General features: G+C 32.2%; 1 protein-coding gene across 6 annotated transcripts in view; it reads left to right on the top strand.

Moving 5' to 3' along the window:
- Csmd3 (CUB and Sushi multiple domains 3) overlaps positions 1-16,258 on the top strand; it is a 1,105,037-nt gene that overhangs the window by 1,025,721 nt on the left and 63,058 nt on the right. For all 6 annotated transcript variants that reach the window (XM_048802035.1, XM_048802036.1, XM_048802034.1 and 3 more), the window contains 4 exons: positions 7,631-7,711; positions 8,231-8,344; positions 13,940-14,128; positions 14,502-14,648. In XM_048802035.1, coding sequence (XP_048657992.1) covers positions 7,631-7,711; positions 8,231-8,344; positions 13,940-14,128; positions 14,502-14,648 — 531 coding nt within the window. The remainder of the gene's footprint in view (positions 1-7,630; positions 7,712-8,230; positions 8,345-13,939; positions 14,129-14,501; positions 14,649-16,258) is intronic.

Raw genomic sequence — 16,258 nt, 5'->3', positions numbered from 1 at the left:
AACTTCCCCTTTCCCTCCCCTCTTCCCTCCCCCATTGCCTTTCATTGTTTGATGTTCAGAGAACAGAAGAGGTATGGATGCATACATTAAATGATGTGTGTGTAAATGCATGTGTATGTGTGTGTGCAAAATGTATTAGTGGTGTTAAAAATCCAAACTGATGAAGCTGTTTGAGGAAAAGAGTTTTTGGGGAAAAGATAATGCCATCTATTATTATTTAAATAATTTTATGACTAAAAAAGTGACTGAAAGGTTAAAATTGCTCACTTTTTGTTTATTTGCATACCAATTGATAAGATATTGTATTTTATTTTCTTCAATACCTTACCCTCCTTCTCTTTCAAAGAATCAAGAGCAGAGCTTTCCTTAAAGTTGCCATTGTAAGGAGTAAAGGAACATACCATAAGGACCCTGAGGCATCCTAGCAAAAAGGTTTAGGAGTTAATGTAGTAGGATTTGACCTGGGTGATGTGGTTTTAAGCAAATGTTTTAAAAAGCATACCTTTTCTTCTGTCAGAGTGTTTGAGCATTTTTATGATTAGCCATCTTAATATTTTTTTTTTCTATAAGGTAGAAGGAGTGGAATAAATTATATAATGGGTATGGAAGCAATATTTACTCATATTAGCTGACATGGAAGGATCCTAGTCATTTTGTGGTCTGAACAGTGTTCTAGCTTTTAAGTAATGATTACAGAAATGTCTCATTTTTAACTTCTTCCAACAGTCATATAGTTACCTTATCTGATTTTAGTTTTTAGTGCAATTATTTATCTTTAATAGAAGACCATGGTCAATGAGTCAGAGCCAAGTCAACTCTAAGCTGACAGGAAATACAAGATGCTGTTTTCTCTTTAAGATTCTGAAAATGTACACTGAAGTTACAATTAAGGATAATTCTAACATATTACTTTATAACAAAAGTCAACCAAGCTATGGTAATGAACAGAAAAAGGAAAATAGAGATTGACTAAGAACAAATAGTGGCTGTTAACTGTCCTCTGTTATCTACTAATGTGCAAGGTAACTCAACCTTATAGAGGAGAGTCCTGTCCCGATTACTTTTCAGTTCTAAAAGGTTTTGTACTAAGAGAAGATCCCTTTAATTAGTTATTTGTATATAATGCAACCAATTCATGCAATAGATATTGGAATTTTTCCATGATAATTCTGATGTTTACCAATAGCTTTGTTTTCCAATAGCTTCCGTGATTCCTTCTCTAGGGAAATGCCAAAAGTGACTTCTTACCAGTCCACATCTCATAGTGGAGATTTTCTCCATCTATTTTTAAGTCCAAGGATCATCATTGCTCTTGATTTGTAATATTTGTTCTTATATATTCAGAAAATAAGCTGATTATAGATATTAATGTTACAAAGTGATATTTGTAAATAATTTAAGCACTACTAAAATGTACCTCTGGTCATGTTAGCACACTAGCCAATTTTCTCCAAAATTAAAAAAATATATATTGTTTATAATTTTTCCCTTTTCCTTAGAAATTGGACAGAATTTATTCAAACAATCTAAACTCTGCTTTCAAGTGAAACAGCTTAAATTTATTTTAGATAACTTTTGAAATAATGCTGATAAAATTACATAATTGAACATCTAATTATGAATGTTTTTCTTCCCCAAATCAGGATATTATCATACTTGAATCAATCTGGGTCACTACTGAAGTACACTGGGTCTTATACAGGACTCAAAGTTTACTAGGAATGTAATATGTTATTTCTGTCTTCTATGAGAGATATTATATCCTTACTTGGCAGAAAGGTTATGTGCTTTTTTGATTTAGAGAAAGAATGGCAATTTGCCAGTGTTCTGTTTTGTCTTTTTTTAAGCAGCTTTTAATAGCTCAGTTGAATAGAAATAGATAAATGCAGCATTCTTTTATGGAATTGGGTTGGATGTTTCATTGCAAAGAAAATAGGAAATTAAAAATAACCAAAAATATTGCCAGAATCAAATTCTAAAGCAATTTCAGGAAATTTGTTGGATTGGGAACCAGATATCTATGCATATGTGAGCATACAGGGCACTTATTCAAATAATAGCCATCCTCAAAAGATACTGACACATAAAATGCAATGTCCTCATGTTGTTGTTAAAGAGTAAATAGTGCTTTAAAACTAAATGTCAAATAAAATGATTCATTTATAAAGAACACAGATTTAGATCAATGTGTATTTTAAAACTATAAACATATTTTGTGTAGCTTTTCTATTACTGGTCATAACTGTAACTTTCTAAATAGAACAAAGCATGAAAAGCATAGACTAGATATATGCTCATAAAATTTAGATGACATAGTTTATACTATTTAACAATTTCAGTTCTGCCAGTAACAGGTTGTGTGTCCTTCTCTACTATTACTTCTCTATGTCACCTTCTCCCTCTCACCCATCCCTAAACAAAATATTAGAATACACAATTTTAAGGTAACTTCCAGTTCAAGCAGTCTATGGGTTATGACCCATACAACATTGCGTATATTTGTACCAGACCTGTTTATACTCTTCCAAAGTAATCAAGGCATTTATTTTATACAGGATAAGACATTGTCCTAATTAGTTATTAATTTGTATTTTTTGAGCACGATATCTAGAGCATTCTCCTCATAGTTTTAAAATTACAGAACATTCATTTGTTACATGTAACTATAAAATATGTTGCTAAGTTCATGGGTTTATATTACAGTATAGGGTGCATCAGTAGAAAACAATGATCTTGGTAAATTAAAAACATATATAATTTAGACTAGGAACATAAACAAATATTGTGATATATTCTGGAAAGTCAGATGGGTGCTTTGAATATCATTATGTTTGTGAGGAAGGTCACACCAGAGTGAAATTTTATGTGTAGGGGCACAAGAATCCTCACAGCAGTCATATTGCTCTCAATATTTGCCAAAGAGGGAAAGTGCTATCCCTTTGAAATGATGTGTGTCTGGCCTTATTCTAAGCATCATTGTGAAACTTAGTATTGCTTCTTACAGCACTGGTATATTTACACATATCTTGACACGGCTAATTTTAGTGATTAATGAGTAAATCATGTAAAGTGCCTTAGAGTGTTCTTTGTGAACAGTGGATTCCACATGAATGCTGTCTCGATTTTTTTTTCATCAGTTTATTGGTATGTAGGAAGGTTATATCAGAAAGACACAGAACATAAGCAATACACAGTAGACAAATTTAACAATATAGGTGTATTCGTTTCGTAGTGCTGCTAGAACAAAGAACCACAAACTGGGTGACCTAAACCAACAGAAATGTTTTCCCAATTTTGAAGGTTAGATGTCTGAAATCAGTGTGTGGCCTTTCCACTCTCCCTGAAAGCCTGATCTGTGGATGCTTCCTTGTGTCCTCCCAGCTTCTGGTGGTAGGCAGCAACTTTCTGCATTCCTTAGCTTATATAAGAGTCACTAAACCTCTGTACTATCATCACATGGCCAATTCCCCTGTGTATCTGTCTCTGTGTTTCTTCTTTTTAAAATAAGGATACCAGCCATATTGGATTAAGAACCTATCCTAATTCAATATGAATTCAATTTACCTAGTTATATCACCAATAAAACCCTATTTCTCTAATGGCAACCCTTCTGTGTAGAGTGTTTATCTGTAAATTAACATCCCTGCACAGAGAGTTCTTTTTATAAACAGGTTGAAGTACTGGAAGAAGATATTTTGAGTGTCAGATAACAATTTACAGAAGGAAACTGAAGCAGATTTTCCTTGATTCATCACTCATTGTCTATATTTTGAAAAAAATAAAATTCTGTTCTCATTATCCTAGAAGTTTATTAGCCAATTAACCTTTTATAAAGGGTCTTTTGGTCTGTGATGATGAATCAATTACTTGTCCTTTTGTTCAGGTTTTTGTTCCAGTTTCTTTTTTTATCTAAAATACTCTATGCCCATGATTACCCTTTAGAACTGGAAAAATCTAATTGTTCAAAGTTTGTCTCATTTTCTTTTTTGAAAATTTATTTATTTATTTATTCTAATTAGGTATATATAACAGCTGAATGCATTTTGATTCATTGTACACAATTGCAGCACAACTTTTCGTTTCTCTGGTTGTACATGATGTAATGTTGCACCATATGTGCAGTCTCACATATACCTAGGATAATGATGTCCATCTCATTCCACCATTTTTCCTGTCCCATGCCCCTTCTCCTGCCCTTCCTCTTCTTTGCCCCTAAAAATTCCTCCATGTTTCTCACCCTTACCCCTATTATAGATCAGCACCTACTTATCAAAGAAAACATTTGGCCTTTGATTTTTGAGATTGGCTTACTTTGCTTAGCATGATATTCTCCAATTCCATCCATTTACCTGCAAAAGCCATAATTTTATTCTCTTTTAATGCTGAGTAGTATTCCATTGTGTATATATACCACAGTTTTTTTTATCCATTCATCTACTGAAGGGCATCTAGTTTGGTTCCACAGTTTAGCTATTGTGAATTGTGCTGCTATAAACATTGATGTGGCTGTGATACTATACTATGTGGTTTTTAAGTCCTTTGGGTATAGACTGAGGAATAGGATAGCTGGGTCAAATGGTGGGTCCATTCCAAGTTTTTCAGGGAATCTCCATACTGCTTTCCATAGTGGTTGCACCAATTTGCAGTCCCACTAGCAATGTATGAGTGTGCCTTTTCCTCCACATCCTTGCCAACAATTAAAATTGTTTGTAGTTTGTATTCTGATTGTTGAATAATTTTTCATGTATTTGTTGATCAAATGTATACCTTCTTCTGATAAGTGTCTATTTAGCTCCTTAGCCCATTTATTGATTGGGTTGTTTGCTATTTTGGTGTTAAGTTTTTTTGAGTTCATTATATATCTTGGAGATTTATGCATCCTGATGTGCGTGATTTTGCTCCCAAAATGTAGGCTCTCTCTTTACCTCATTGATTGTTACTGTTGCTGAGAAAAAGCTTCTTAGTTTGAATCTATCCCATTTATGGATTCTTGATTTTATTTCTTGAGCTTTAGGAGTCATGTTAAGGAGGTCAGGGCTTAATTTGACATGATGAAAATTTGGGCCTACTTTTTCCTCTATTAGGTGCATTTTCTCTGGTCTCATTCCTAGGTCCTTGATCCACTTTGAGTTGAGTTTTGTGCATGGTGAGAGATAGAGATTTAGTTTCATTTTGCTGCATATGGATTTTCAGTTTTCCCAGAACCATTTGTTGAAGAGGCTTTTTTTTTTTCCTCCAATGTATATTTTTAGTGCCTTTGTGTAGTATGAGATAACTTTATTTATGTGGGTTTGTCTCTGTGTCTTCTATTCTGTACCATTTGTCTATTTGCCTTTTTTGGTGCCAATACCATGCTGTTTTTGTTACTGTAGCTTTTTAATATAATTTAAGGTCTGATATTGTGATGCCCCCTGCTTCACTCTTCTTGCTAAGAATTTTTGGCTGTTCTGGGCCTCTTATTTTTTCCAAATGAATTTCATGATGGCTTTTTCTATTTGTATAAGGAATAACATTGGAATTTTAATTGGAATTGCATTAAATATGTATAGAACTTTGGGTATTATGGCCATTTTGACAATACAGCACTCTTTCATGTTAAAAATTAGGGATAGTAGGAACATACCTCAGCATTGTAAAAGCTATCTATGCTAAACCCAAGGTCAATATTATTCTAATTGGAGAAAAATTGGAAGCATTTCCTCTAAAGACTGGAACAAGACAGGGATGCTCTCTTTTGCCACTTATATTCAATATAGTCCTTGAAAATCTAGCTAGAGCAATTAGACAAAGGAAAGAAATTAAAGGGATACAGATAGGAAAAGAAGAGCTCAAAATATCATTATTTGCTGACAACATGATTCTGTACTTAGAGGATCCAAAAAACTCCCAGAAAACTTCTAGCATTAATAAATGAATTCAGCAAAGTAGCAGAATATAAAATCAATACCCATAATTCAAATGCATTCCTATAAATCAGTGATGGATCCTCTGAAAGAGAAATTAGGAAAACTATCCCATTCACATTAACCTCAAAAAAAAAATAATAATTTGGAATCAATTTTACAAAAGAGGTGAAAGTCCTCTACAATGAAAACTACAGAACATTAAAGAAAGAAATTAGAAGATATTAGAAGACGAAAAGATCTCTCATGCCCTCAGATAGGAAAAATTAATATTGTCAAATGGTTATTTTTTTTGTAGGTGTTTTTCTTAACTTTTCTAGTTGATGCACCTCAATACTCCTAATAATACTCTTGCAATAGGAGTAATATCAAAGATATGGACTTTGAAGTTAGAGGAGATAGACTCGAGTCTGACTAGTCCCTGTCCTAATTGTGTGATCTTGTCTGTGTTACTGTGTCCAGTAGGTCTCATTCTCTTCATCTGCACATTGAGGTACAAAAACAACTTCTAAGTTTCAGCAATGAAATTTAACAAATTTCTCATTTGTCTCATGTTGTAATAGAGAAAAACATATTTCTTAAATTAAAAAGAAGTTTAATACATTTTTAATAGACTCTTAGAGAAACCAGGCTTTAATTAAGCAAAAAAAAAATGTTATTGATTTTAGTTATCATTGGGGGCTGAAAAGCATGATGTTTATATCCATGGAGATTCTTTCTTGTGACCTTTAAATTATGCCAATTCTAATTAAATTGGATGACCAGTTCAAGTGATAAAGATTATCAGAAACAAGATATTCAACAAACAGGTATCCCATAAATATTCTAATATAGCATAATGAATAAGGCTCTGGAGTCAGGATATCAAGGTTCAAACCCTAGCTATGCAACATTATAGCTGTACGATTTGGGGCAAATTCTTACCTCTCTTTAATAGATTTTTATAAGGTGAAGAAAGTTATAGAAATGGTTATATATATTAAATAATGAAATAACTTTTATGAGGATCATTTTGGTATACATACATACATACATACATATATATAATTTTTTTTGGCGGGTGCATACTTGGAATTGAACTCAGGGGCACTCAACCACTGAGCCACATCCCCAACCCTATTTTGTATTTTATTTAGAGAAATGGTCTCACTGAGTTACTTAGCACCTTACTTTTGCTAAGTTGGCTTTGAACTTGTGATCCTCTGTCATAGCCTCCTGAGCCACTGGGATTACAGGTGTGCACCATGGTGCCCAGCCAATTGGGTTAATATAAATAAGGTGTTTACAACATTCTTTGGCCTAAAGTGAACACTGAATGCTTGTTTTCAATTATTACTGCATGCCAGTACAGAGCATTCTGTGAGGAACCTTAGAGAAGATAGGCATTGAGCAGGGAAAATAACGTGAGTACATATTTCCAAATTTTGATGTCAAGAAGGAATAAAACAAAATGTTATGAACCACATAACTAAAAGAACTGACTGAGGGTAAGAAATAAGGAGTAAAAATCAAGCTTTACTTGAGGAAAATATTTGAATATCTCAGAAATGTGTTGTTTTCTCTCAGTGTTGTAGTTATTTTTAAAAATAAAGAAATAGTAAAAACTTGATAAATTCTACCACGTTTTTATTCTCATAAAAACATTATATAATTTTCTTTTTTTTTTCACATATGTGAGTATATGTAGCTACTCAGATGAAGAATAAACACATTGTCTATTTTTATAGCCTATCAACTAAGAGTGTGCCAACCTCCACCACCCGTACCCAATGCTGAAATTTTGACTGAAGATGATGAATTTGAAATAGGTAAAGTTTGTTAAATTACTTTCAGAGAAAATGTCTTGTTAGCAGAGATATTTGCTTTAACAAAAAGAACAGTAGCAGCTTGGTTTTAGACCTTGTTTTTTGGGGTGGTGAGAAATAGTTCATAATTCTTAAGAGGAGAGAATTGTCACAAGAGGAAATACTGGACAAGATGTAAAAATTCTGCTTTTACAGCATGTACATTATTAGTAAACAGTGTTGGAATTGTGGCCATACAATCAATTGTATTTTGGTTCTTCTTCACAAACTGTTATTTTGCTGCCTTCTGACACTGCAGTCTTAACTTCTGTGAGTTCAGGCCTAAGCCTAAGTCCATAAAATGAATATCTATTAGCTAGTAGAAATTTTGATACTGATTGAAAATGACTAAAAGAAAATTATACTCTGCTTTTAAAATCAAAATATTATTATTCTTTTTTTTTCTATTGTCTTCTTGCTTATTTGAACTTCTTGTCCTCTCTCTCTTCGTTTTTTTTTTTTTTTTTTTTTTTTTTCCAATAGGTGATATTATCAGGTACCAGTGTCTTCCAGGATTTACATTAGTTGGAAATGCAATTCTGACATGTAGATTAGGAGAGCGACTGCAGATGGATGGGGCACCTCCAGTTTGTCAAGGTAATGATTTTTACATTTAATTATTTCCAAATATTGTTCTTTGTTCAGTAAGGGTAAAATTCTATTTTATGTTAATGATACATATTTAACTGGCAATACTATTATGAAATATACAACTCATATATATGTGTGTGTGTGTGTATATATATATATATGTATATATATATATGTATATATTTATTCCATTATTTCTCAGATTTAGGTTTAAATTACTTTTATTCTTTGTATTACTTTAAAGCTATAATTTTTTAAGTTTAGCCTATCAGCCAAGTCAGTTCAACTTATTTAAATTAGTTTTGCTGTAAGGGATGGAAATGAAGGTAAAATCCAAAGGAAATCACTTTAAATAAAGCCTCTAATGTTGATTGCTTTTGTTTGGAGAAAAATTTATTTTAACCACTAGATTAAATTTTATTGACCATCTATTAAGTAGGAAGAGCTGAGGAAAAAAAAAAAAACTACCTATAAACCAACCACAAGTTTTAAGTGGTCCTTGTTATGAAGCCATCACAGAATAAAGATATGGCAATCCAATACTATGTTTAGGAATTAACCTGGAGGATATAGAATCATAATCTTTAACTATTTGTAATTCAGGGAAAGCTTGACAGAGGCATTGTTTCCCAAGTTCTAAATCATCAATGAAATTTATTCTGGTGGAACAAACCTAGAGAAAGGATGATCTAAATGGCTGATATACACATAAAAATACAGGTGGGAGAGGAACGTGGATTTCAAGAAATTAATTCATTTTGTTACAAGGCCAAGTGAATGATAGACCTTGAATGATATATAGAATCATGATATTCAGTAATCATTTATTGATGATTTATCTAGCATGGGCAGTGCCTAACATACAGAAACCTGTCCCAACCGGCAGGACACATCAAGGAGGGCCGGGAACCTAGGTGGGGAGGAATGAAGGGACAAGAGACACGAGGAATGACAGCAAGACAAGAGTTCTGATCAAGCTGCAAACTTTTATTGTTCACACAGGGGTATTTATATGCTGGGGATAGGGAAGCTGTCTAATCAGCAGTTGCTGGATGTGGGTGGTAAAACTGCCAGCTGCAGGATGTCTGATGATCCTGATAACAGCAGGATGTTTCAGGAAGATAGGTAGCTGCAGGATGTCTCCCAGGGGGCTGTTTCTTGTAACTGTCAGGCTATTCTTTCAGGAGAATTTCCTTCTAGCCCCTGACAGAAACCAATAATAAATGTTGGCTAATTTTAATAAAACCAAATTTTATTGTTTTAGTATTTTCCAGATTTTCTTGAATTATTTCCTTCATTGGAGTTTATTTCTCAGTGTATGGAGATCTTTACTATGCAGTATCTTAAGTATTGCATGAACCTAAAACGAACATTCTGTTTATTGCTATAAACATGCTATAAATAGAAAATATAATTTGATTTTCTGCCTAATAGGAGTCCTTACATGAATATTTGTTTACATGAAGGGTTTGTTTGTTTGTTTGTTGTTTTAGAAGAGAGAATGTTTAATTTTGACTCATTGTTTCAGAGATTCAGTCCAAGGTGGGCTGGATCCACTGCTCTGGGCATGGTGCAGGCATAATGATGGAAGGGCATGGCAAAGTAGTGCTGCTCCATTTATTGCTGTCCAGGAAGCAAAGAGAGATGATGCATTTTCACAGGAGGTTTTTAAAGTAGCAAAAAGAAAGATAGGTTTGAGAAATATAAACTAGATTCAGTATTAGAAATTCTCATGATCTTAGTGATAACAGAACATCTCAAAGTTGGTTTGATATTCTGAAGTCTATAACTTATCATTGTGCATATGTGGATGTCATTCATTCAACTTTCTCCTTCATGCAAGACTACTCTCTAGCCATTTATGATTATAATTCATATTGAGATATTTAGATATGCATACATAGATGATAGTTTCTGCATTTTAGGAGACAATATGTGGGAAGATAACTTGGGCAGACACGGGGGCATGAATCAAGTACATAACAGGACTTTTTTCCTGACCTCAATATATAAACTACTTTGTGAATTCTTAAAACCAAAAACTTTCTGTTTTTATGTCTGGACGTTAATCTGATAAACTTTAAAATTTTTAAATAAAAAAAATACAGATAACCTAGCTATTTCACAATTCCTCATCTCTCTGATCTCTTAATGTCTTATTTCCAAAATAAGAATTTCCTATAGATTAGCAGTTACTCCTCTAATTATTCTGTGTGCTGTGGCTAATAATAACAAAGGGCAATTGAATTTATGTATCATAATAATACTTCAGATACAAACTGAAAATTATTAAGTCATCCCTTAGGATAAGTCTATGCAATTTCTCTCTTAATTAATTGATCAGACACTTAATAAAAAACAAAAACGTGACTTACATTTTTGTTTTATTAAGTCACAAGATTGCTAAAAGTCATTTGTTTAGAATCTGCTAGAAAATTCTACATTGTTTTTAATCTATTTTAAATTATTTTACTTTTTTCACTGTTCCTAAAAGAGGCAATATTATTTTTATTTTTCAACTCAATCCTCTTTAGTTTCTTTATTCCACTTAACATATGGAAAACAAGGCTAAATATGCTAACTTTCAAAGAGTTTGGAATAAACAAAATCTAATCATTATGTAAAGGTCAGGCAAACGTCAGAGGAAAAGACCACTAAGAGACTGTCTCATGCAACAGCAAAGGGTTTATTGGGGGTCCAGCATGCTGGGGCTCAGAGCTCACTTCAGAGGAGCAAAGAACAAAGAGCCCCGGGAACAATTTGAGCAGAGCTTATATACATTCTTTGGAGGGGGCAGGGACTTTACGTACATCATAGCATCCTTTAGCAAATCATTGCATACCGCGGGAAAATCAAATAACAACTCTAAAACATGATTAGCACATTCACTGGCGGGAACAGGTCGGGTGGGGGTGATTGGTCAGTACTAAGATGGGTATATATTTAAACTGATTGGTTTAAGCCCTGAGGTGTGTACGTGCGGGACTGCACAGTTTCTGAGGAAAGGGGGTTATTCTCGTTGAGCAACTAGGTGGTCAGGGGAGATTTCGACACACATCTAATGGGCAGTTCCGGGAATTGTTTTATGCTTTCACAATTTTCAGGTCCCAGGAGAACAAAACTTAATCTTACTTCAGAAATGTGTAACTTAACAGAACTAGAAGAAAGACTTTATAGAATCAAGTTTTATCCTTTACATTTTAGCTTCTTCAACCTTTCAATTATATTTGGTGGACAAAAATACTGGACCCAGCTACATCTGTGCAAATGTGGGCACTTTAAACTTTCTAAGCTTTATTTTTATTCTTTGCACCATGGGAAAAGAAATTGGAAATAACTTTTAAAAGTTATGACTGTGGATGTAATGTATAATCGGTGCTTAACTTATAGTTAAAAGCAATGAATATTTACTCTTTTACTTGGTAGCCATCAGGTTACTTACAATTTATTGGATAGTTTGCAAAGGGTAAGTTTGTGTACTTACACCAAAACACATTGGATCACACTACCTATATGAATATTTCACAACTACATTTTCACTAAAGATCTTGGTTTTAACTCAAATAGTCCATTGTATTTCTAACTGTTAAGTCTATCTTTTACCTGTTTTTCATTTTGTGAAAATCAAAAGTTTGGGTTCTCATTTTAGGCTGACAATGATCACATACCATTATTCAATTATTTTTTTTTTAAATCTCAAAATCATATTCAAGTAATAGAATTTTAGACTTAAGGAAAAGAAACTGAAGTAAAAGTAGAAAGGAAATAAACAGCTGGGTGGTGGTACATGCCTATAATGCCAGTGGCTTGGGAGGCTTAGGCAGGAGGATCTTGAGTTCAAAGTCAGCCTCAGCAACCACAAGGCACTAAGCAACTCAGCGAGACCCTGTCTCTAAATAAAATACAAAATAGGGCTGGGAATGTGGCTAGGTGGTTTAAATCCCTGGTACCAAAAAAAAAAAAAAAAAGCAAATAAAATAAACAATAACAACTATACTTACTCTATTGAGAGTTTTTAACAATCTGCAAATTAGATCTGGGGCCAGTTTTCTCTTCAAGATTTCCAAGTTATTTTTCTCGTCAAGTTATTAACATGTTCAAGGAGTAATCACATATTTCCATAATTCATTATTTGCTAATATTGTTCATTTGTGTATTTCTTGGAAACTTTATAACTCAAAATATTAAATTTTTCTTACACCTTAAAAACTCTGAATATATAATTTCAATTTATTCCTTCACCTTACCTACAATTTAACAACTACAGTAGGTTTTTCCAAGTCTAACTCTTCTGAAAAAACATTGAAAAACAGAGTATTCTTAAGATCATATTCTAATGACTTGAAGATGCAATGAAATCTAACCCCAGGAAATGGAAGTTCTTGTACAGTAATTGAATAAAGAATTGGTAAGATATATTTTCAATTTGTTGAATCCTCTAAAATTATCTAGTTTACCCATTTCTTCAGTTGGTTCAGTGTCATTAGTAAGAATACTCAAAATATCACCCTGGCTAAGTTTAGCAACTCTTTAGCATTGTTAGTCATAGGACATTTGCTATAGTCACTTCCTCTGTTCTTAGAAATAGGAAGTTCTTCCTTAAATTGAACTAAATCCTGATTAGTATGTATAGGTTTATTTCTACAAAAAAAAGTTCAGAATAATATAGGTCATACTGAGCAGTTATACAATAGACAACCTCAAATTATTTTTAGAAAGGATAAAATGACATCTTAATTAATAGAACCTTGATCGTCTTTATTATACTCTTATTCCAAGTCCAAATTTAAGATATTTTTATTATTTGGTCTAACATTCAAATGCTGTTCATGTCACAAGTAAAGTTTACTGTACTCTGGAAACTGTTAGAACATAATTATGTTATTTCATCAAAATGTAACAAAATTTATATACTTCTATATTTATTTATTTGTTCATTCTTAGGAGTTCTGATATTAAAACAGAAGGTTTATGAAATAAGAAGTTCTTGTGCATTAGCCTATGTTTAAGGTCTGGATATAGCAAAAAGAACTGAAAGGTAACTAGTGACCCAAATTAGTGTTAAAGCCTCATGGTGTAAGCACTTCCCAGAGATCAGAAATGGCTTTTCCTGAAATGAACACTCGGAGAGGGCAGTTTCCCCTTTGGCTCTAACAATCAAATAAAGTAAAAGTTTAAGGAGAAGAGGGAAAAAAAAAAACACTGTAAAGAAGAGTAAAAAATGAGAGAGTAAAAGTGTAAGGAAAATGAAGGAAGGGGCAAAATATACATAAGAAAGGCGTAGATGGGAGAATATAAAAACATGAAGTCCACAAACAATGAAAAAAAATAGAAGGAAATAAATATCTTATCTCTTAGTTATCTATAATTTGTTGTTTGTGAAAATAGTACATTTTCTATGTAATAAAAAAAGAAATTAATGATATTTTTAGGTCATTCTTCCATAATTTAAATTATAAGCTTAATATGTTTTCTTACACATAATTTAAGGTATCATTTTTATAATTACTGCACATGAAAGTGAAGTACTCAGTATTTGATGCAGTTTTTCACTTAGATTCTAAAAGGTTTGCATTATTCAATGACCTTTTCCTTTGACAGTGCTTTGCCCTGCCAATGAATTACGACTAGATTCTACGGGAGTCATATTGAGTCCTGGATACCCTGATAGTTACCCAAATCTTCAAATGTGTGCATGGAGCATTTCAGTGGAAAAAGGCTATAATATCAGCATGTTTGTTGAATTCTTCCAGACAGAAAAGGAATTTGATGTTCTTCAGGTGTATGATGGTAACCGTGGGTTATATTTACTGTGCATTCATAAATTTAGTTAATATGGTCTAATTTTACATTCAGATCTTTAGGATGGACAACTACCTATGTGTCGTTTACTTAAAATATATTTTTGGAAGTATCAACATTAAAATAATTCTATAGCATATAAAAATTGAAGTTAGGTCAAATATTCTTCTATACACTATAGTTACTTCAACTGTAGAATTAAAATGTTTAAAATAAAATGTTTTGTGTTGTTTTTACTTATGCTGATGAAGTAGATTGGCCGTGGAACAGTTTAATACTATTTTAAAATATAAAGTACTAAAGATAAAATGAGAATATAGTTATTTAGTTATATCTAAATTATATTGTTTTCTTTCTGAAGGACCAAATATTCAAAGTCCAGTTCTTATTTCTCTCAGTGGAGATTATTCTTCTTCTTTTAATATAACAAGCAATGGTCATGAAGTGTTTCTTCAGTGGTCAGCAGACCATGGCAATAACAAAAAAGGCTTCAGGATACGATACATAGGTATGTGATACTTATACTCAGTATGCATCTCATTGGCATCCTCACTGTGATTATAGTTGAAGAGCGGAGACACAATTGAATAAGAAGCATTAAAATCGCAACTCCTATATTGCTGTTTCCTAAACAATTTGGGTAACCTATCTGTACTTCAATTTTTATGTTATAATGATAATAATTCTACATCCTTCATGATTTTCTAAAAGATGAAATTCATAGGTTAACTTGTTGTAAATTTAACTGAAATACCTTGAATATTATAAGAGTGAGTGGTGAAGACATCATTGGAAAGCATTTAAGTTTTTTAAAAAATCACTAGTGCTTTCTATATTTCCACAGCTTTGGACTGAAAATTCCTTTTAGTATCAGAGTGCCAAGACTTTTTTAATATGCTTTCCTTTTATAAGGTCCATTTACTGTAAGCCAATAATTACACTTTTGTGAGTATACATAAATAGTCCTCTGTACACAAAGGTTGTTTGTCTTTATTGCCATCCTAAATCATGTCATAGGCCATAGTGTGGGCTCAATAGCAGAATACCTCAGAACCAATCAGCCATCTTTTTCTTTAGCATCCAGTGTCTTCCAAGTCATGAGTCATTGCTAATCAGTTCAACTAAAAATTGCAATTATAAATGTTTACAAACAACTCTGATACAATTCTGAAGCATAAATAAATTTTAAATTTTAGTCCAATAACATAATAGCCCCAGATTTCACTAATTTGTATAAATTTGCAAATATACATATAGTATATAAATAAAACAATCTCATCTAATTACTTTGATTTTAAAATTATGATGTGATAGCAAGATTTTAATTTAATGATTTGTCTTATAAATATTAGCAATAACATCACTGACTAATATGTTTACACATTTTATCCTGCAATAAATTTCTATTAAAGTCAAAGGAAAACTGATTAAAAATTAAAATATATACTTGAGTCATGCTTAAGATTATTCATTTTTGAATCAATGTTTCTACTATAAGAAATACATAAATGTCATTTTATTAAGGTTGTACCCAGACAGAGCATTTAAAAGTTAGAACATTTAATTATATTTTAAATGATTATAACAATATAAAGGGAAGCTATTCAAATTAAACAATTATAAGCATTAGATTATAGACTTATTCTTATGTTAATTTCATGATATAAATATAAAGAAAATACTACTCTTAGCTACTATGAATAGCTTGACATATTAAATTATGTATTTTTTCCTTTATAAATGACAGGTTATGACATATATATTCTAAGTCCAATCTGCTTCTCACTATTTACTCCCAAAGTTTCAGTTTTTTTAAGATAAATATATTGAAGTTTCAAAGGGTAAATGGAACCTGTCAGGCTGAATAGTCTCAAAAGTATATTTATGAAAAAGCTATTTGACATTATCTTTTGACATTTCAGACTTCAGAAAAGGAAAAAAAGTATTTTATTGGCAATTTTTATCACCATATGTAAGCACTCTTGACAGAATGGACACTCTTTAATAGATTGGGGAAAAGGATTATGGAATAAGGGGGCCTCTTTTAGACATCAACCAAAATGAAATGCATGACCTACTGGGATATAGGTGTCTTGAGATAAATTCAAAGTGACATGT

Source organism: Marmota marmota, unplaced genomic scaffold (genome assembly GCF_001458135.2).
Source record: "Marmota marmota marmota unplaced genomic scaffold, marMar, whole genome shotgun sequence".
Classification (NCBI taxonomy): domain Eukaryota; kingdom Metazoa; phylum Chordata; class Mammalia; order Rodentia; family Sciuridae; genus Marmota; species Marmota marmota.
This window is presented reverse-complemented; position numbering and strand designations above follow the sequence as displayed.